Source organism: Egretta garzetta, unplaced genomic scaffold (genome assembly GCF_000687185.1).
Source record: "Egretta garzetta isolate BGI_Z169 unplaced genomic scaffold, ASM68718v1 scaffold306, whole genome shotgun sequence".
Lineage (NCBI taxonomy): Eukaryota > Metazoa > Chordata > Aves > Pelecaniformes > Ardeidae > Egretta > Egretta garzetta.
Window position 1 is genome coordinate 443,369 of NW_009260131.1, and position 23,871 is coordinate 467,239.

Genomic DNA, 23,871 nt, shown 5'->3' on the forward strand with positions numbered 1-23,871 from the left:
CAGGTTAAGATTATGGAAACTGAGGATGGAAACAATATAGGAGAAAGCCCTCGGAAAAGTTTGAGGTTTTGTTGAAAAACAGGGTTAAAAAAATCCAGATGTGTCAAATTAGACCATGCAGACAGCCTCCTAGACAAATCAATAGAAATGAATGGAATTATGTAAGTCAGTTCAAACCAATCATTCTAGCAATGCTTCATTTAGAGTTCCCAGGCTTAAAAATGGGGATTCAAAGGTACAAAAAGGACTGCAAATAATTTCTCTGTTTACCTTCTGCCTCCCCTAACAGGTCATTCAGGTAGGTGTACTTTTTTAGAATATCTGAATGCAAACCCATGTGAATTACATTTGAATTTTCAGTCTACCAAATTGTACACCAATAATAATATGTCAACAACCACACTCTAAACAGCACAACATAGAAAGACACCTCAAACAAATGAAGAGATTGTTAACAGTTGCCACCTATGTAACAAATTAAGAACACCAAAAGTCTGCATCATTTTGCTTTTACCCAGCCTCTCTTCCTCCCTGTTGGATACTTCCTAATGTGCTGTCTTTCTCTTTTCTGTCCTTGAGAAAGATGCTGTTGCTAATAAGCATGAGTAATGGAAGCACCATACTGAAAGAATGAATTCACCAGCAAGACAAACCTGCGCTATACTTCTATATCTCCTGGATAATATGGACTTGGCATATGTATGGTCTTCTGGTCATCACACCCCACACCACGCAGGAATTTTCAGGGCCTACCTGAAAGGTATGCTCACTATGCTGATAGATTGGCCAACTTTCAGCTTATTTGGGCCAGCAGTTTGACCAGAAACATGGCAAAGCCTGATGCTTTCAACAAAGTTTCAGTCTGAGGCTTGGCTTTTGTTTGAAATTCAAAGTGAATATCAGACTAAGGGCAAGCACATAGAGGAACACGTGCACACCAAAAATGAAAATAAGGTTTAGTTGAACCCTGCTAAGACAATCTGCCAAGTTTCACACAGGTCTAATTGTACATTCTTTGGATGCATCCTTTTGTCTACCCTAAACAAATCAGAGGAGCAAAAGCCCCTCTAGCTCCAAGCCAGAGAGTGGGATCAATGTTGTGCACCAGGAATTTGGTTAAGTCACTCAAAGCAGTTTGTTATTTAAACTGATTATAGAAAGATTAAAATTTAGTTCAGTTTTTTAATGGATGTAGCTGCTAGCATGCCAAAGATGACTAAAATAAATACATTTGTGGCTAAAAGAATTGCTGCTAAGGATGTATTTGGAACCAAAATAAGCACAAATTCAACTTGTTACCAAACAATATCATGCCAATGACTTCTGAGCATTACTCTAACCCTAGGCCTAAAGAGCAGAGTTGTTCTTTGTCTCTACTATGGAGGGACTAGTTTAAATTCTAAGTCTCCTCCTTGCCTCCAAAATTCAGTTCTATGAATCCATCCCATAGCTTAGCTATTCCCTCCATCTTTTATGGAAGAAAAAAAAAAGGCAAAAAAAAGCCGATGTTTTGCTGTTCTTTTCAGTTCCAGGGCTGGGGGAACACTTAAGATGATACCTTTCTGAAGATATAGAGCTCTACTTACAAAAGAAAACATCCAGAAGAAGCAGCTGAACAAAGGGTCCCTTAAACAAACATTTGGATGGAACATCTGGTCTTATGACAAGACATACAAGGCAATACAACCTTCATGTATTTTAGCCTGCTCTGATGACCATGTGGAAAAAAAAAGGTAAATACACAAAAGTTACATTGTCCCAATTAAGTACAATGCCTTACTAAATTCACTGGCAGAGCAATTTTTCTAGGACTGTTTAGATGAGGTCATTCAAAAAAGGAGGCATGCTCAGGAAAGCGTTGTGTGTCACAAACCTTGATTAATGGCATAATTTAAAACAATGCCGGGATTTTCCTGTACTCTTCCTAGTCCAGAAAGCAAACAGTAAGCTGCATTACTCAATAGGAATCAAAATCAAGTATCTTCCCAATTCAGCTGACATTGGAGACAGGAATCAAATGATAATTTTCACCTTTCTTTTCCAAAACCCTTAGTTCACTATTCTCCAGAAAAGCCAGAAATAACACAAGAGGAAGACAAAGAAATGGTGATAGTTTCTGAGCCAACAGACACTCTCAGTGTGAGAATTTGCTCAGTGTGAACATATAGGTGGGGAGGTATGTATGTAAATGTCTGTACAAGAGAGAAAAAGAAGTGGGAGTTTAGCTGACAGCCATAATCCTCACACTGTTTGGTGTTTGTGCGTTTGTAAGCAGGGACGTGTGTGCGTCTGTGCAAAGCCAAACCCAATTCGTAAAGTACCTTCTTCCTACACATATGTAACTAACCGCTATCCTATATGTCCTGTATGCTGCAAAATAAGGTCTTGTTCTAGACTGAGAGGTGTAAAGTTAAGCATATTTGCCAATGCATTCCGGCTAACACATTCAAAAACTCAAGTGTAAATAAAGTAGGGTGTGTTTTAATAGGTGCTAAACAAGCAAATTAAAGCCTAACCTCAACTCAGACTCTCACTTGACCAGTTTAGCACACTTTAAAAGGCAGGGCGCCTCTTAGCCTTTCAAGTTTTAGAGAGTGCTGATCAGAATGAGTTAGCTAGCTCTAATAACAAACCTTTCATCCAAATACAGATGCAGTGCAGCCTAAGAGGTAATGACCCACTGATGGATTCCAAGTGTAGGGGTGGACAGCCTCCCTGTGAGACTTGATCCAGCTCAGGAAAGACAGAAAGATCATATGATGTGGGTGTGCAGAGAGCAGGATGTTCCCACCCTGTTAACAGCCAAGGCTTCACTTCCCTGCAGCATCACTTTTTGAATCAGGGGGTACATGTAATCCTGACAACTAGTGAATTGCTGAAAAATTCAGGATAGTGGGTTTTGCTTGCTGGAAACATAAATGATCATCTCCAGTATGCACTTGAATGCAACATGGCTAAATCAAACAAAAATAACAGGAGGTAAATCAGAGTTAAACAAAAGAAAAGCAGACAGCAAAGAGAGTTAGTGATGATTCAGACTAAAGAAGGTATTTTTCTGGAGTTCCAAAAAGTGATTTTTTTTCCAGTCCCTTTTAAGTTTTTACTTTTACTGCACTTCTGAACCTCCCTTTTTGGGCACTAAAATACCAAAAGAAAAGCTCTTCTCTTGCTGCTTCTGTCCAACAGTTTGTCATCACACTTGTTTATGGTCATAAGTTCTTAAAAACCTAAAAGAAAACGTGTTTCCTTACAAGATGCAGATGTGGTGTTTTCGTTCTCTAAGGCTGGGGTTGTTCCTGCGTGCTGGGACATAACCTGGCTTTATTATTTCAGGGCAGCTCCTGAATACCAGAACAAAATGCACTTGCTCAAAGGGAGGCAACTAGCTGCCCAGGGATGCTTCTATCACCTTTTCTCCAAAGAGGAGAAGAACTTGAGTTAGGGTAGTTGAAGTAGTCTGCTTCAGTTTTTGTTGCTGTTAGAACTGGTGGGTTGGAATAAAAGCACAGATTAGTACCATTACTCTGCATTTTCTACTAGAAGAGACACAGTTCTGCCATAAAATAAAACACAGAGGCAAACACATGCATTTTTCTTATTTTGATTCCTCTAGATCAGAGAATTCAAGCACAGAAGCCTACTGGTAAGCTGTTGGAGCCCCTGTGTACCCTATCATCACAAATGGATTCCAGACAGTTCATCCTGTGTGAATTTAGGTGTCTATTTCCTTCAGAGGCCTGATGAACAGAAGTGGCAAGGAAAATAGGATTTGATGTCCAAATTCAACTAGAAAGACTAGTATTTTGAAGGCTTGAGTATCGTACTGCTTATGAGAGGGATTTGATGGAGCCGAGGGACTCTACTGCAACCTTTCCATCAAGAAGAAATTGGCTTGTTGATCAGGCATTGGCATGCAGCCCATTTGGCAGCTAACGAATTGAGTCGCTGGAAATTAGTTGAGACACAGGAATTAACTCAAAATTTGGCTTGGCTTAACAATTTTTTTTAAAAAAAAAAAGCCCCATAACCATCGCCAGTGATTTAGAAGAGAACACTTTATAGGGCAGCTCATAGATGCTTGTACCAAAGCTTATTAGGGTTATTATAAACAGATGAAGCAATGCGCTGTTGTCAAGGGGATCCAGCAGAAGCCATATAGGTCTGAGCAGGAAACTCTTGCAGGGCTTTGAGCAAAAGACATTTCTCTTTCTTCTTCTTTATTGCTTTGCTCTCAACAAGAAGGCTGCACTATCCTAGGCAAAATGACAGAGCAGAACAACCAATGGTGGCCACCGAAGTGTTTCAGCTGGACATAGCAGAGAGGCCTTGATGCTGTGGCTATGCTCAATGAAAGCTATCACTTTCACAGAGGAAGCATCAAACCAGTTCCACATTAATGTAATAGAGTTGCTACATCAATTCTCAACAGCACAAGACTTTGGCTTAAAATCCTTGTGAGAGTTAGGAGTTTGGCAGTTGTCTTAGCTTCCATTTTAACATAAAGTCCAGTGGCATTTTACTGCTTTCTCTGCTTTAGGACAGTGATAGGAAGGATCAAACTTACTTCCTCGGGCAAGGTGTCAGTATAGGCCACTGTTTCTCCACTTCCATGTCAAAAGCACTCACTCTACCCATACGCTAAAGTTACCAAAGCCTGATGAATCTTTATGCCTCAGAGGAGCATGGGAATCTGGGTTTGTGCTGTCTTACAGCCCATCACAACAGGAGTTAAAACACTGAGGCTTAAGCTGATGCGCTGCCCCCTCCTCCCCCAAAAAAAAATCCTGTTTGGTTAGGCATTATTGAAGGTCTCTGAAACTATGATTTCGGCATAGTGTGGATGCAAACAGATTTGGCCTATTTTGGGCCCAATACAAAGACGTTCAGAAACTTTTTGACCAAGTGTTTCCTGAAATCATATCAACTATAGTTATTGTTTCTGTAAAACGCTCTTCAAAGTGTTAAATGGAAAGGTTTCTATGCTAGTTAGTTTGCTATTGTTCAGAGTTTTGTTCCCAGAAAAACAAAGATGACCTTACCTTCAAAGACACAGTACACAATAAAGTCTCAGCATTTCTCTGTGCCACAGTTACACATAGAACAGGAAGAATGCCAAACCAGGTGATGTCAGATGGATTAGCTGTTTTGTACCAAACAGTTCACATTGCTAAAGATAAGGGGAAGCCTGAACTCAAAGTTCAGAGTAGAGGCTGAGATTTTGCCCAACATGAATCAAATTACATGGGACTTTGAGGGGGCTATGAAGTCTAGAATCTGATCTTCGTAGTCATTACCTGTGTTTGCACATATCTGCCACAGGTTTTTCACAGCAGACTTTATCTTTCATTTTCCTGAAACTACATGCTTCAGCATTAGTGTGCCCTCCCAGCTAGGCAGGTTCAGACCAGGGACTGTAGGGCTCTCTGTGGATTGTCTGAAATATCAGAGAGGCTTGTGTGAGGTGAGACAATGAAGTTTCTGTTCTTGCCGCTCTTTCCTGTGTCACATCTGACCAAAGGGAGGCATTGAATTGTGATGAAAGACGAACAACATTACCTCATGGGCTGAGTCCGCAGAGCTGTCTTCAAGTCTTCAACTATTTTATTTTTCATTTCTGTTTCTTCTTCATCGAAAGCATACAGAGTCTGCATCTGTTCAGAAAAGAAGATGACAATCAGGAAAGCTCAGGCTGCTTGGAAGCTAAGAGACAGGCCAGGAATTATGAAAAACAACCATCCCATCAACCCATGCAGAGGTGCCTGCCGACCTCTCACCAGGAAAGCAGTGCCTCAGCTACAAAACTGAATCCAGATGAGGCTGCTCATGTGGACTGGCAGCAGCATACAGCTTTGCCACACTGGCTAAACTAGGGTTCTCAGATTACACCCCAAAAATCATACTTGCCAGTATGCCCTAAGAAAACTATACCTAATTTGGAACAGTGATCTGCTGTGGTGATCTATGGATATGTGAGGCAAAGTTTGTAGGGGGAGGTAATATCTCCTATTAGACTGACATGGCTGGAGGGATTTGGGGGGGGAAAAAAAGAAGAAAAAAACCCCAGACTTGTGCATCAGGTTTCAAAGCATAAAAGCTTTTTCTTCAAGTGACTAAACAGCCTGCAAGTACCCTGAATTACTGTTTGTGTACATACAATATTGACTTTTCTTCCCCATGCCAAGTATATCACCTGTTTTAAGATACTGATTTTCCCTATATACTTTGCCCTTGCTAATTAGGAACATTTACTGTAAAAAGCTGGAGCATCATAAAATCCCTGTCTCTGTTTTTTAACAAGCAAACTGAAGCACATGAAGACTAGATTTCCCCCCAGTATGCAGCTTGAGGTAACTAGAGCTTGCAGTCAACTGGAACAGAAGATTCTGTTGGTCACTGTAAATTATGGTGAGATATGATGAGTGGAATACATGCAAAAAATTAGGTTCTCAAAGTAAGTCAGTCAGACAATGCCATTAAAAAAAAGTGGTATATCAGGAAATCAGGGCTCCAGCACTCAGCACCACTGCAGCCTTGTGACGTGAAGCAAGACTCTGCAGTGCCCATTGCATATCCCGATCAGGGTTGCAACTTCAATGCGTGACTTTTTAAAAAGTAAAGACTCAATGCTGGAAATTCTTGACTTATACCAATGTCTTCTTAGTTGCTTTAGTTGTAAACTAGAGGATAAATGCCTCTCATTGGCAGGACTTCTGGGGGATATCACTCAGTGGTATCTGGAAAAGAGCTCTGAACCCCTTCTCAAATGAATAACCCGATTAAACTTGTATCAGCTATCAAGGATCTGATATTAAACCTCTCTGTGGTAGAATCTGAGTAGTTATAATTGTAGCCCATTACAGCAAAATATTTAAGTCTTTATTTTACTACTTAGCAAGCACCAAAGAAACCTTCCCTTTCAGTGGAACTTCCTTTAATTCCCCTCTCTGCCCCCCAACACCTCACTTCCCTTGGAAGTGCTCCTGTGTTGCTTGCTTTTGCAAACCATGTGGTGCCAACACATTTCGGATCCTGAGGGTGGTCATTTGGCTACATGCCATTGCTGTCTTATGCTGAACAGCTGGCATAGGGAGATGTGTTTAACTCTAGGGGTCCTCTCTCTGATCCACGCTAAAGTCAAATGCACTCAGTAACAGAGCAAGCTATTTCCTGCCCTAATGGAATGACAGAGCGCTACTGATGGAAAATGAGCTGATGATGTTTTATCTTTTGCCAGCATCCCCTGACAGCCAGAAACATAAATTGAAATGCTTAAGCCAAGCCATATATGATCCCCCTCTTTGAAAAATAAACAGAAATCCTGAACAGGCATTATGGAATCTCAATGGCAGAGTCCTGGGGTGTGATTTGGGGCTTGATTTGTATTTTCTTGGGTGACAGCCCATCTGGTCATCTTTCCTTTGGCCCATAAGTGCTCCTTTGAAAGGCTCCCATTCCTCCAACAGCTTAATTTCTCCTCTGAGCCATTGTGGGGGGAAAGAAAATGGATGGTAGGAAGGTGCTCAACAGTATTTCGTTCAGAGTGAAAAAGGCCCATTTCCAAATGAAACAAATACAAATAATCCTGCCTTTACAACAGAGGGTGATTATAGAAAACCCCTTTTCTAAAGCTGCAGGCAGCCAAGAGCCCTTCATTTCTCACTCCTGTGCATGGCCAGGAACTCAAATCCTTGTGCCCTCTCTGAAGACAGACTGGTCATGCGTTTGCATTATGAAATCGCTTTCTCGGCAAGAGTTATAGAAAACATAACTGTCCCTGGGAGACAGCGGGGAGGGAACTCATTATTTGAGGCTGGATTTCATTAATGTGGCTGACTGATGAATTGCTTTCCTGAACTACAAACTGCACTCGAGGACTAATGTCTGCTGCGCCGAATATGCAGCTAAGTACTATCAGTTAACCAAACATACCAGGAAGCAAAATAGTGCCAGGTCCTTATCTGGTCCCTAAAAAGTGGTATAGAAAAGGCTCTTTTTTACAAGCACATTTTGCATATTTAAAGTTTTCCAGATGAAGTGCATCACCAGGCAAGTATAGCGTCTAGTTACTTGATTTGACAATTCAAAAAAATTCACAAATTTGGAAAACAATCATTCACATGGAATTTTATGTGTAAAATTTCAGGTAGTCCAAGAAATTATCTTCAAAAATTTGGCTCCACTTAAAATGAAATATTTTAGTTTTATTAAAAGCACAGATTAATTCCCACATCTTATCCTAATGGCTAATCATTCCCCTAATCTGCTGGGAAGGAAAATACAGGACTGTAATGACAGTACATGTGAGAAAGAGAGAGAAGAAAAGAAATAAGGAAAAAGAGGGCATGAGCTAACATCAGTGATACACTGTATGATGGACCTAGTTTTACTTAACACTCTGACAGAAATGAAATGAAAAAAGAAAGAATCAAATAGAATAAATAGTGAAAAAGTAACCTGGACATTCTGATTTCTCATTACAGTCCAAGCTCTTTCTTTACATCTTGTCTAAAATAATAACAAACAAACTGTTACCACTATTGAAGTCACTTCCAGTTCATAAACAAATACAAGTAAAATGAAAATCAAAATTGGATAAAATGATATTATATTGCATGCCTTCTATGACATACCTGGACACTACTACTATAAAACATTTCTTCAAAGAAAACAAGTCAGTTGAAATTCGAGGTGCATCACATCTCTGACAACATTAACACTGAACTAAGAGAATAAACTATGAATCACACTACAATTAGTTGCAATTTTAAAAAAACCTGAACTTTTAAGCAAGGAAGTTTAAAGTAAGATAGATGTCACCTAACCCAGATGGAGGAAAGAGTAATCATCCACCTGCTAAATTCTGCTGAAAGATACATATTTTCAATGTCCTGTGAAGCTGCTCTGCTCTCAACAAATAATTTCTGAGTCAAGGAAATGGGCCCGGTTACAGCTGTATGTATTAATCTTGACCCCTGTCTCATACTCTCAACCGAGCCATCTCTCCAGAAAAGCTGGATCTGCAACTACTGTTCACCTGAAAGTCTCTCTGTGGAAATGCATACACAGCCAAGCTCATAAAGGCACCACCGTGCTGTTAGAAGTTTTCCTCCCCAGTAAAGTCAGGGCTGTGTTTATTTGTGCTGCCAAGCAGACAGTATCATGGGGCGAGGAGGGCAGGAGAGGCACAGGGAGGTTTCTTTACATGTGATTTTAATATGACAGCTGCTGCATTTTTAAGAAAAGCAGTTTTGTGTGTTGATGAATCAGCAGAAGACGACAATGACCTTGATAATGGAAATGGTCTCTAATTGTGGGTATGCAACCTGTCCACTATCACCAGTATTATTTATAGCTTGTAGACATCAGAGAACTGGGCAAATTGGAGGCTCCTCTTTCTAAATTAGACATCATTAGCAGCCATTCCTTTCTCTTAAGGATTGGTGTAGAAGACTCTCTACCAATCATTTAATTGGCCCCTTCCTTTCAGTCTGGCTACCTGAAGGATGGGACAGTCCCTCCATGGGAATTGTACTTTACAGGCTAGTAAAGAGATCCAGTCTTACTGTCATGCTCTTGAGAGAATTGGGTTTAAAAACTACTAAAATCTAAAAAGTCACAGCAACAGAAACAATTGTGGGAACAGAACTGTGCCTAAAATGCATAGTTTTTTGAACGGGATTAGGAATCTGTGACCTAAAGTGCTTCCTAACATAGTGGTCTAAGGTTACAAGTAGGGAATGTCAAACATGTCAGGAATCACCGCCTTGTTCTCAAGCATAATCTATGAGGGGCAGATACTATGGGTGACACTGCAGCGGGTCTTCTGAGAAAATGATCCTTTAGCACAGGGGCCTTGGCCTGCTGAGATTCACAGAAAGATACCTAATGATATTGGCAGGATAAAGGTGTCATTTTCATTTTATCAGCAGGTAGGGAGAACTTTTTTGCCAAGCTAATATATAAAAAAACCTTCACAACTAAACAAAAGGATATAGAAATGATGTGAAAGCCGCATGTAAAAAGATTCTTATTCAGTTAATTCACAGGAGATGCAACAATTAAATTTTATTAAAAAAACAGGACTTAAGGCATTTTAAACTAACACTTCTGTGATTATTGCTACCATTTCAACTCCAATACTTCTTGCAGGATTTCTAATTAAAATATTGCAATACCTGATAGTGCCCAAGAGACACAAACTGAAATGGACTAGACACTGTCAGGAAAAAACATGAAATGTATTTTTCTTCCACCACTTCTAAGCCAACTCCACTTGGATGCAGTTTGAAAAAAAAAAAAAAAAAATTAAAAAAACCCACCTCTAAATTTAGGACTGAAATTATAAGGGACCCAGAATAACCATTTGGAAGTTAAGAATCTCAGAGGTCTAAATAATAATGAATAGAGCATGTCTTTTAAAGTGTGTTGGAGCTGGTTCTCAGCTATATTACTCCAGTTTTCCGCTGATATAATTCCTGTGAAATCAAGTCAACTAAGCTTCACCTGCCTAAAAGTGAAGCAACTAAGTGGTAAATCAGAAGCAGGGGTTTTAACCCCAGTGTGTTGTCTTAACACTTCAAGCGTAAGAGCAAATCATGAGGCTTGAAGCCAAACAAAAAGTTATCAATCATTCAGTACTGAGGCATGCAAACAACATTACTGGGGCTGGTGTTTATTGGTGCTCTTAAAACATGTTTAAAATTAGAAACATAGGCCAAAATATAGTCTCATTCCATGGAACTGCTCCAGATTTACAATAGTGGCGTGTACATATTCACTCCAGGTTTACATCAAGATCATTTAAAGACTAATCCAAAAGTAACTGAAATCAATGGAAAAACTTTCAGTAGATTCAGGAGGCCTTGGATCAAATCCTACCAGAAGTATTTGGCTCAGTGACATTGTGAGGTTTCATACTTTTTTTTTTTCCCCTTAATGGCCCTTGTAGAGCAAATTTGTTCCGTCAGGAAATCAAAGCACAGTACCATGCCAGTCACAAAAGCTCAATCTCTTCTCTCAAAACAAGTCCATATTCTTTCTACTCCATTACTCTGCCACAAGAAAATCTGGCATAAAGGAAGGTGATCATTTTGGTTATTCATGACTCACAGTAGAAGGCAGCTTTTCTTTTATCCTCTTACAGTGAGTTATAATAACTTGCAAATCTTGATCTTCTTTTACTGAGCAAGACATATTTCACCATGAGAAATGCACCAGTTTTAACACATTTAGCATCCATTAAGGCATTATTTTTATGAAATTATTTTATAGCTCATAACCATGATAAAAAAGGTGCAGAGAAGCCTTTAGAAATTAAACATAAAAGCGTAAGTAAACAAACAAGGTGTACTACCTAAGAAGCTAGGAACAGAAGTCTATCACCACTTCTGCACAACTGTCAAAAAAAGCTGAGTAGATATTGCATGTGAATAACTGGAGGCAAAATTTGTACAAAATCAGTAAAATGATTAAATTTCAAAATATATTATCTACCACATCAAAGGAGATCAGTCGACGCTATATGCAGGTGTTCTGCTTCTGCTGCACCCAGATCTATTAGGTGCTTCAGAGGAAGAGACATACTATATAGCTATTGAACAAGGACAATTAAAGAAAGTTTTCCTCAAATATCTTGTTGGCTTGTATCTGATGTCTAAGATTTACAGCCTTATGTTCCTCTATTTATCTGCACTTATATAAGTGGATATTATCTTACATAAACAACTACCTTTTCTTTAATTCTTCTACTAAAATAATAACCCTAGTGTTATTTTGTAGATTAGTTAGAAATCAATTTGAAACCACACAACAAAACCAAAACTTTACCTAGTTTTCAAATACTTGCTTTTTTGATTCATCAAATATTCTCTTGTTCTTCTATTCTGAAGGGATAAATAGGGGCCTTGGTTCCCTCTTGTCCACGATTTCATATAATCTTCGCTTACAGGCTGCACTTAAGACTTCTCTTGAAGAGTCAAATTATTTCATCTCTACTTCGTCCAAATGACACCCAGATATCCAAAAATGCTAATTGCAGTTAAAAGTATAGTTTTGGAAAAAGATGCTTTCAATTGTTACTGTTTCAGACTGGCTAGCCCTGCCAAAACACAAATATATGAGTGTGTGCATGTGCTGAAAGCTAACTTTACATTAATATTCCTCAGAATTTCCAAAATAGGGGTCATAGATGAACTACCTTTGTGCTCCAACAACACTTGAGAGCATGACAATCTCTCCAAGATCATTATGGTCTACTACAGTTTAAAGCCAGCTGAATTGTACAGGAATTTAAAAAAGGCATACAGACATTTTTGTCCCTTCTTTTCAGGATCAGTGCCAGTGAGCGGAGATCTAAGGATCACGGCCACACTTTGGGATAGGCTTCACAGCTGGCATAAAAATAATTTTAATTCATTAGTCTCATTACTCCATCTCTGAATTTTCATTCCAGAATCAAATTTGATTGCCTTCAGTCCTCAGAATTATAGAAATAAAAACTGGAAATGCTTATGGTGCTTTCTAACTGCTTATGGTCCTTTCTAACTGGAAATATTTATGGTGTTTTCCAATTCTTCTGCTAGAACAGGGCTCTTTCTTAATACATACACTCATTTTCTTTCAGAAGTCCTATTTTAAATCAGTCATGCACTTGCACTAGTATTCTTCTCCTCTGGGGACTTCTTCCTAAAGAAACACATCTCTATGGTAGGAAATCTTTCCAGCTTTGCAGGAGAGTTAACTTACTGCTGCCATGGAATTGATGCGGTCAATGTAGTAATCTGGCCAGCTGGTAGCAAGCTTATTAGGATCTTCTTGTTCCTGAAATAGAAAGTGAAACAAGGTTACACAAGAAGCCTTTACAGAATGAAATGCTGCTGTAGAACCACCTGGGATTCTTCACTGTGCTGTTCTTTATTGTGGTATCTCCCCCCATATTCTTGTATAATGCACATAGATGTGCAGCATTTATTACAAACATTTCTGAAAAGTATAACGATAGCAGTGTCACCATGGTCTGTCAGATAAGAAGAATCCTCTTCAGCTAAGGTTATTAAACATAGAATAATAAAGTTTGATGGAGAGACAGTTGGCTTTGGCACCTAAGCAGCAAACCTGTAGAAGTAGAAGGATAGCCTGTTTACAGATAACAGGTTTACATTTTGTAGTTTTATATTGACAGATCTTATTTTGCCACTCTACTGCTACAGTGATGGTAGGGTTCACCAACAAAGGTGTCTAACATCTGCTATGGAGGGGAAAAAAAAATTCAAGTCAAGGAACCTGAAAAGATGTCAAAAGATGGTCTCTTTTTGTCATGATAAACAAAAAAGAGGTTTAGACTGAACATTAGGAAGCATTTCTTTACCAAGAGGGTGGTCAGAGACTGCAACAAGCTTCCTAGAGAGGTGATAGATGCCCCAAGCCTGTCAGTGTTTAAGAGGCATTTGGACAATACCCTTAGCTTTTGTTTGGCCCTGAAGTGGTCAGGCAGTTGGACTAAATGATCATTGCAGGTCTCTTCCAACGAATATTCTATTCTATTCTAAAAAGTTAAGCACAACCTCAGAACCCAAAGGAACAGAACAGCATCCCCTCAGTTACAGTAGGAACAGTATTAATCCTTCTATCCCTACCTCCCAAATAACCCACCTGAAATCATCTTTACTAGACTAAGCTCAACCAAGCTCAACTTCTAGAAGACCTACTCCTACTCAGGAATCAATTCTTTCTTGTTTCTTTGGCTGCTCAAACAACAGTTTCACACTTGGCAGACCTCATGTGCAAAAGTCAAAATATGACCTTGCTGATGGAAAAATAAATTTAAACATACAAAAATAATGCAGTATTTATCTATTGTAAGATAATCTTATCATCCCCAAAGAGACAAATAGAGATGGGGAGCTAATGCAGAGGTATCAAAGTAAGGTCATTCTGCAGAGAACCAGGACGAGCCACCAGTCTGAAGTGCAAGGTGTGCTCGTATGTCCTGAAAATTTTCTCTGCATAGAATTATGAAAGTGCAAGTACTCTGCAAACAATTATAGCTGTCACAAGTGACAAGAACGTTGTCAGAACAGGGAATATGTATGTTCCCAATACTTCTCCTGCCTCCATTCTGAATTCCATGTAAAGAAACAAACACACACAAATTAAGGACTGCCTGGATCCATCCTTTATATCCCAAAATAAGCTACGATACTTTTTCTCCTTAAAATTCTTTAGGGGGAGAAAAAAAAAAAAAGTATAAATGCTGAAATACTGCAACTAACCTTTCTAGAGATCTAGTTTAGACATGCAGGCTGAAAAGCGTCAGGATCGATACACTAAATAAATCAGAATTCTGAATAATTTCCTACCTGAACTCAAACCATTAGAAATTTCACAATCAGAACCAAGGATAAGATGACTCTGATCCCCTAAAGTATATCTGTATTTGTGCTTAGGGTGGAAAATGAGATAAGGTCCTTGGTGTATCCTGCTTTTGACCATTCCTCGTCCACTACAAATTGGTCTTGCACCCTGAGTCTGTCAGTTTTATGTTTTGGTTCTGTTTTTAATTAGGAGAAAATTGGTTTCAGTGAAACATAGCAAGTATAAGCTTTTTTCCTGAACTAAAGCCCAGACTGAAACTGTACATTGCTGAGGTTAAAAAATTTTAGCAGATACTCCACTATGCAATCCCCACTTTCTGAAGTTGTTTCAGCCCAGAGCATACTAAGCAGAAAAGTCCATCTGATTTCAGTTGTCCTTCCCACTCCCTGTTCAGACCAGAATTTTATGGCTATCAACGTGTGTTTTAGTTCACTAGAACAAATGTGATTATGTACTTAAAACCTGGCATTCTATTTCCATTATGAAGCTCCAGAAAGCTACTTATATTTGGGATGAACATGCAGATTTCTATGCAGCCCCATGAAATCATTAGGTGGCAATAACCTGAGCAACATTTTCAAAAAAGACAAGTTCACACCTGTAGCATCAAAGCCATTGGGGGGGAAAAAAAAAAATGGACCAAGAGAAGTCAAAAGCAGAAAGCAATTCAGAGCGTGGGGTGTGTGTATGTGTGTAGGGTGGGGGCAACAACAGGGTACTGGGTTTTTTTTTGTTTGTTTTGGTTTTACTGTCTTCAGGGGTTTGACCCTCAAATAAAACCTCAGAGAAAACTGCAAGGCAACTTGATGATAATGGCAAAGCCCTTCCCTTGCTCCAGGAGACACAGAGAAGGTTAAAAAAAAAAAAAAAAAGAAAAAAAAAAAAGACAGACAACAAACTAAAAATGAGGCCCCAAGATATAAAGCCACATAGGTATCAAAAGCTGGAAACAATAACCCATCTGTATAAGGGAAAACATTAGCTGAAGGAATCTATTAAAGCAAAGCCTTCTTTTAGCTCCTTGAATAGTGTAAATATTACATTAAAAAACAGACGTCAGCTTGTGGACTTTATAAGGGGCCATATCATTCTTCACTGGAGTAACAACTATGTAACTGCTGTGAAAACAGGATCTTGATACTATACAAGCCTGCAATATAGCCAAGGTATTATATAGGCTTTGACACTAATTTGGACAGGCTCCATGCCTTGGTAGAAAGTGGAACTTATGACTTCATCCCAAATAGGTCTTAATGGAGTTCTGCAAACATTTGGACCATCTGAACCAATCAAAATGAAACAAAATAAAACAAAGTATTGTGTGCATAGCTCAGCTGATCCTGAAAGCCTTTTTGTGAATCCTGGGAGACGTGGTCCATTGGGCAAGCTGCTCACTAGACAGCAGTGACCTTTAGTGGCTGCCATGTCAGTGGGACAAGCATTTGTGATACAAAGACTGCCATCATAACAGACGTAGACCACTGCCTTTGCTGAAAGATTTTCCACAAAGAAGTACCAAACCCTAGTGTACAGAAATCATGTGGAAATGCCAGATATTCATGTCTGAGTGGATCACGAAAATGAAAGACACTGTTTATATAGTGGGTGCTTCTTTCAAGATGGTTTCAGTCTTGAAAAAAACAGCATAGGGAAAGCCTGAACAGTAACTGCCTGCACTGAAGCTCTTTTGTGGCAAACACTGGGTTTCAGTTTTCAGTGATGACATGTTGGTATTTTACTCTGCACCAAATGGACCCCAAACAATGTTGAGCAGTTCTCTAGAGCATGTCCTGAAAAATTGAGCATGTCAAACCATTAATAAATACATCCACAAAACCAGGAACTTTACAAGGCTTCTTTCCTGCAGATAAGAGATGGGGAGACATATATGGTGATATAACAATTTAAAACTCATCCAGGAAAACACAAGCAGAGTTAGGAACAGACACTCACCTGACACCGAATCCAGAGCTCTTATTTCCACCATCATTTACAGCAGGTTGCTTTTATGCAACGTAGACAAATCCTAACTTCCTGGAACCAGCAGATGCTTGTCACACCTGGGTGTTCAACCACTACATGGACTTTGCCACTACCTGCATGCACTCCGCTGTGATAAATTGCCAAGGCTGATGACACATGAAGCCTTCTAACATGTAAACAAAAACAACACTTCCTCCTTGAACAGACGCATATACACTATATGTTATGGGTGTCATATGATAAGCATGGGTACTATTGGGATGACATCTATTCATTGGTAACATGACTTCCTTCTCAAACCCATCTCTTCAGAACTGCAGACAGCTGACCTTACTGCTTTGCACTGTTCACAACAGAATGAGAACAAGCCACATACCTGCTGCTACAAAATGCGGGTTTAAAAAACTTTCTTGTGCAAGAACCCATGATACCTTTCATTGAGCTCCTCTCCATATCAATAAAAACAGCGTGCAAACGCAAATAAAGAATATAAGAAGAGGCTACTGTAATGTAAATTCCTGTTCCAGCTTGTTCACTGTATTGTGTCCGGACACTGCATGCTCAAGTTTATACTTGGATGACAAAGAATTGCATTTGCTTGCAAAAGCCGCATTAAGGTTAGTGTGGTTCCTCCTCACAACAGCCTGCATGCATCATTCTAGTACCTCACAGAGCTGAAGGTGTGAAGGGTCAGCATTATCACATAGAGTCCAGAAAATATAAATCATGGAGCTCAATTCATTACAAAAAACTAATACCTTTTAAGAAAAAGTGAAATATATTATTTGTCATACTGAGTAAGTCCCTGTAACTATTTTTTCATATTTCCCATTAAAAGGCAATGGGATCCTGATTATAAGTAAGTGGGAATTTTTCAGTGGGTTTTTTTGGTTTTTTGTTTTTTTTTTTTTTTTTTTAATGACGGTTCACTGAAACTTTAATTTTTAACATGACTTACATCAATCAAGATGAAAGCTTTGGGAAAAAGATTCTCTGCTTCTGGATGAAGCCCTCCCACACTCTTCAGGACAACAGCTTAGCTGGTAAAACATTCATCTGAGGTGTGCAGGATTCACACTCATGTCCATGTTCTGTTTCAAAGTGAGGTGCATGACCCTTGCTGTCCCCATGAATATTCTGGCCACTATAAACAAGGTAGGTTTTTTGTTTGCTTGGAGCGTAGAAGATGGTTATCACTTGTGCTTCATTTCACACAAGTACTACTCTTCTCCCCTCAGATGCTTTTAAAAAAGATTCAACTTATTGCAACATCTGCTACTAATACTGAATACAATGCAGTCTTGTAACACCTTGTACTCTACATTGTCAAAGGTCCTTAAAGAAATTCACATATTAGGTTTTTCAGTCACTCTTTCAGTGAGATCAGCAGAAACAGGGAAAATGGGATGCAGACAATTACACAGTTCCCAGTTACACAGGAAATCTGTAGCACAGCCAAGAATCAATCCACACTGCAGTTATACTGCACTCTCATCCAAATCATCATTCTCCCGTTTTTCCACGACTGAGTTACTGACTTTTCTTCACTTTAAGGAGAAGTTCAGCTTTCAAAGAAACATTTACCTGTTCATTAACACACTATCCATCCTAATGGCTGTGTCTTAGTTCAGAGCAGCCAAAGTTGCATAAATAAAAAGCACTTTCATTAAAAGACACAAAATGTGTTTGATCTGCTGTGGGATGAAATACTAACTCTGAAGTGGAGCTAAAATACATCTAAGCTTTTCAGACAGATTACACCTCCAAAAAGCCAACCATGTCCCAAGAGATGCTAATTTTGACACAGGACAGACCGTAGGACTGAGCCATTCACTAGACAGATGTGGTCATTGCTCCGTTTCTCAGACTCCGTGACTAGCATTTACACAAATATTCTCAGGGTTTTGGGGAGGGAGCTATATCCAAGCCTTTTAAGCGCAATTTATCCAGAGTGAGAAAAACAAACATTACTTCTCTCCCTGGAATTAAGCTATTGATGTGCAGATAATAATCCTTCTACCACAAACACAGTCCTCTGTATAACTTATTAAATGTGAATATTCATTAATTACCAGCTGGAGCATGCAACTGAGGAGTTCTAATTGCCTCTCATAAAGGTCAGGTATAGCCATACATGCTTCCAGTTCACTGGATTATGACACAGGAATATTTTACCTAACAGACCACAGGGTTTTGGTTATTTTTCTTTTTTTTATTTTTTTTTGCTTCATTTAGTGATCTCTGTCCTGCCACCAGTAACTTGACAAACCTAATAATGACCTCTGATGCTGGTTACTAACTAGCCTTTCAAAGGAAGAATCAAAGGCTTTGATTTATTATTTATATCACAAAATGCCTTAAACTGCCAAACTGTGGAACTCACTGCCACAAAACCAAATAGTCTAAAAGCATAAAAGTGAAAAGGGGATACACTTATGAAAGATGAGGATTTCTTCTTAGAAATCTTTTCACAATGCTGAGAGAAGCTTCAATGCTGCTGAAATTCACCAGCCTTTAGAAATTAAAATGGACCCTACCACAGGCTGAAAAACTTTATTGGAAAGTTAGATATATGCTTTGTTTTGAACTGCTTATTCCATCCACCACGGTTTTTTGCTTCTCAAGCACCCAGAAATAAAGCAGCTCTAGAAGTTGTATATACACAACGTGTCATTCCCAACCTCATCTAACACTCAAAACCATTTCAAATAAATTACTCCTCATTGGTGTCAGTCTAATGGAGATGAAGGTCATGCTTTTATTTCTTATCTTTCAGAAAACATGCCAGATCCATTGCATACATACAGATACATAGTGTCTCACTGAAAATGGACTGGAATGCCATACCTGGCTGGTGGAAAGGTTGTTGGTGCAGTGTTAGAAGCTGGAGATAAGAATTAATTTTTTCTTAAACCTCAGAAGTCTCAACCACTGATTTTAATGAACTGCATAATTGTAGTGTTTAAACCAAGATTAAGTTTTACAACAACCACATCTGGCACAAGTCTTATTATAGATTACTGATTGAGAGAATCCCATTTTAAGGAACTTGAAATTATAGCTGGGTTGCATAGTACACTTCTAGTTTTAAGAAGTTTATTCTCTTTTCTTTCCTCTTCTGGAGGAAGCCTCTTCTGGCTTTTTATCCTTTTCCTCAATACAGACAGATGTAAACTTGTTCCAGCACTGACTGCGTCAGCCGCCTCTTATCATTTACAGATCGCACAAGTGTGCTTGTCCCTCTTCAAACATATTTAGTCCTGCTGTAGGATGGGGATCCTACCATCATCAGGCATTGATTTATGGTTATAGGGCAGTGACCAAGAGGATAATTTGTCCCTATATTTACATAAATACTTAAATGCACAGCTGAGGCCACACTGAATTATCCAGCCCCTCCATCCCTCAGGACAAAGCATGCTTGCCAAATTGAAGTTTACTGGTATTACACATTGTTTCTCTGCTGAAGAAATTTTTTCTTTGTTTTACCTTTGCCATAGAAGTTGGTCCCTGTTGGATATGTTCTCTTGACTGTTGCTGACTAAAGATCATTCTGTCCTATTAGCTGAAGTCCATACTCATGTTTAAAACCTCTTACATGCTCTACTTTTCACAAGCCCCAAATCAATCAACTGATATTTTGATAAGTGTATAGTCTAAATAATGAACTTCCAAATAAGAATTCATTAATTCACAGCTCTTCCAATTAAAAAGTTCTCAGGAGTCTACCTTCCCTCAGCCCATTCTCTATACTTCTTTTGGAGATGAAGGGAAACGTTCACTATGGAGGATTCTACCAGTCAGGAGGTCAGTTCACAATCATTCTACTCAGGCAGCTCTTCAGGAGAAGACAGAAAGTTTCTCATGTACACAGCCTGCTCTCCAGGTACATGGCTGTGGACTTAGATTGTACTCCTGAACCACAGCTCTGTTCCCAAAAACCTGCAGCAAGCTTGAGGTCAGGGTCAAGGTTCTGCAGTGATTCCTGGGGCAGGTGAAGCAAACAATCTGTCACTATCCCAACAAATCCTAAGCATCAGCAGTGGGACATACCCTGTTGGATTTTTTACATCCAAGCTCTGCGTTGTCTCTACTCCTTTTTACTCTGCATTACATAGAAGTATTGTTTTACCTTACCATTCTACCATTAATCCTGTTCATTTTACAGTCAACATGCTATGGCTACAGAAAGTGACTTTTTCCTCACCCATCCAGCTTACCTTGTTGCCTTCTCAACAGCACTATTTTCAACTGTATCCCTACGCGGCTAGTATTTGTGTCATGTGGACCGTCTCCTTCCTCACTTCCTTTCCTCCTCCTCCTGGCATTCTTTAGGCAATGTGAAAAGCCACAAAAGAGCCCAGACTGCGTAACTGAGCCTCCTATCTGCCAGAAGCCTGCACTGAAAGTTTATCTTTTTGTCCTGCTCTGTTTATCTCCAGCAAGCAACAACTTATAATCTTGTCTAAATAAAATGAAGTCACCTACCATTCATGGAAATCACCCTGAATGTTGCTTGATGATGGGAATGAAATGTCACTAACTGTGCTCAAAGACACAAGGAACTACCTAGGACACACCTACCTAGACTCAGCACAGCTACCTAGGACAAGTCCCTCTGGGAGCACACATAGAATTTGTTAATGCCAAACTCTAAGAGGTTTCTCTTCGCTGTCCCAACGCTGTGGACAATGTGGGCAACGTGTCCACTGTCTGTTTTTTTTCCAGTGACACTGCTGCTTGCTCCAGTTCACTTCTGCCCCTTTTACTAAGCAGGATGACAGTCAGATAGTGAGAGTAGCCACTATCCATTTCCATTAGGAAAAACTTCTTCACTGAAAGGGTTGTCAGGCTGTGGAATGGGCTGCCCAGAGAGGTGGTAGTCCTCATCCCTGGAGGTATTTAAAAGAAGGATAGATGAGGTGCTTAGGGACATGGTTTAGTGGTGGGATGGCAGGGTTAGGTTAAAGGTTGGACTCGATGATCTCAAAGGTCTTTTCCAACCAAAGTGATTCTATGATTCTATATTTTCTGTTTGTCTCCCTCCTTTAACCCCAGTCACTATTGAAAAAATAGTAGTTAGGAGCTGTTGGTCAGATAAACAAAGGGATAAATTCAGACTGACAGACCCATGGCTTTTAAGTTAATAACCCAATATTTGAGTGTATCATTCAGTTGCTTTGTCTCTCTCTCCCCTTTCCATAAACTCAAGTAAAATTGTTTCCTTTCTCCCAGTCTTCCTTTCTCTAGCCTATTACTTCTGCAAAATGTTTGGGATGCCAGGTGCCTTTCAACAGGTGACTGAATATCATGGAAGACAATGTGATTTTCACCTCAATTCAGGTGTGTAGCTGAAACTGTCACATCTGACTAAATGAAAACAAAACAATTCTTCAGAAGAGTAGAAGGAAATTTCTTTCTTTCTCTTTATGGCTGTCACTAGATCCTGGCAACAGTTCTCCACTGTACCTGTTTCTAAACTTTTCACTGAAAAGACAGGGAATTCAGCAACACTTCCCACTCAGTATTCACTGGCTTTTGAAAGGCTGGTGAGAATTTAGTGAAGTTTGGTATACAGAAAAGAACAAGTCCTGGTCTCTGCCAAATCTGCTTCTCACGTACCAGAGAAATATGCTAGTTATTTACATATTCTTTGCTCTTGCTTATTCACCTGAAACTAGTCTGAATGGTGAGAACAGCATTGTACACAGTATATATTATTATTGCATACCATCAGCAGGACTGACTCATACATGGATTGTGGAGACCCAGAACTTTTGCAAGAGGACAGACAAGGACAGAACATAATCCAGTGGCAGTAACTAAATCACACAATCAGCATTTACCCGTACTTCCCATACAACAGAATTGGATTGCTCATCATTATTTTTATTCTTAAGTACAGCAAATTACACCATCTTAGTAAGATGACAGCTGGATAAATGTTTTCTTTTTTCCCTCTTCCCCCCCCCCCCCCCTTCTTTCACACGAGTCAAATCTGCTCCCACTCAGCTCTCCCAAAATCCCACAGAATACAAGCCAAATACAAAACACAGCATTAGGCATGATGATGACAATTTTCCAACTATCACTGTATAAACTCCGGACTATTTTGGGCCTGATTTTTGGAAAGTGTTGAGTGCTAACTTCAACTGGAGCACTAGTAGCACACCTGAAAGGTGGAGAAAGGACACCCAAATTCTACATACTCAGAATATCTATAGCAAATATGATGGCAAGTTTATGGAGTTTATGTCTTCAGCAGTCCGAACAGAAGAGCTGGGAGGGCATTTTCTAAGCAACAGCTAACCTTTCTTGTTGGAGAGAGAGAGAGGGAGGAAGAAACTAAAAATATTCCATGCTGTTCCCATGGGGGGACAGGGAAGAGAAGACTTGTCGATTATACAAGTAAATATGTAATTTCAGGGCCCTGACCTAAAATAACCTCATACCAGAATAAATAAACGAGTCTGCAACTGTTAGCATTGCAGCATGGAAAGTATAAACCAAGTAAAATGAATTATTTGGAAAAACTCCTTATCTCCTCTTATGTCTGATACAATGTGATCTTTTAGGTATTGTGATTCCAGGCTGTAATAATGATATATCAACTGAATTGTGCAAGCATTTTTGCCTCCTTAACAACAAATTCATCCTTTAAACCACAAGAGTCCAAGAAAAAAAAAAAACAAAAAAACCCCCCATACTTTTAAGAGAAGTCTCTTACATCATTAAGCCTACTATATTGTTTCGCAAAGTAGCCACTTGCTATAGAAGGGAAAATATCAGGGAAAAACACATCACGGCACAATTACCGGAACTTAATGATAAACAATGCAAAATGGCCAGTATTTCTTCTCAGGTATGCTAACCTACACAAGGAATATAGAGGGCCACATCAACAAATTTATCCTTATGTGAGATGAGAAAAGAGCCTAAATTCATTATATGGAACTATAAAATAATGAGATAGTGCATTATAGGAATCTCAAATTTATTCTTCCAGCGAGAACACATTCTCTGCATTAAATGATATAGAAGGAAATGTATATAATTTTAGGCTTTATTTTATACTGTATTAACCATGCTGCCCAAATTTGGGAGCTACTACTTCAGCCTGCAAAACACATTAACAGGTGCCATTAATCAAACAGCTCTTTCACACTGAAAAGACCAAGTATACCACTAGTCAGGAAATGTATGCTTTTGCTGCATTAGTGACACTTGCTGCATTTTGTTGTTTCCCATTATATCCTGTCCTTGTCATAGGCCCGAGTTTCTGAAATTGGTGCTCTAAAGCCCACTTGCATTTATAACAGAGTAATTTTTGAAGCCATGTGCCTGTCTTCCATACCTAGACTAAAGATACTGGAATGACCTAGTGTCAGCATCAAGCTAACAAATCATCCTAAATATCTGAGCATGAAGTCATTCTGTTAACAGAAAAAGGAACAGATGGTGGTGGGAAAAAAGCAAGTTAACTCCACAATTGCTGGCATTTTCCAAACATCCAGC

At 39.3% G+C, this 23,871-nt stretch overlaps 1 protein-coding gene across 3 annotated transcripts in view; it reads right to left on the reverse strand.

The window, feature by feature from the left end:
* Window positions 1-23,871, reverse strand: part of DAAM2 (dishevelled associated activator of morphogenesis 2) — a 202,438-nt gene that overhangs the window by 64,964 nt on the left and 113,603 nt on the right. For all 3 annotated transcript variants that reach the window (XM_009641546.1, XM_009641545.2, XM_009641544.2), the window contains 2 exons: window positions 12,745-12,819; window positions 5,557-5,651 (listed from right to left, as the gene is read on the reverse strand). In XM_009641546.1, coding sequence (XP_009639841.1) covers window positions 5,557-5,651; window positions 12,745-12,819 — 170 coding nt within the window. The remainder of the gene's footprint in view (window positions 1-5,556; window positions 5,652-12,744; window positions 12,820-23,871) is intronic.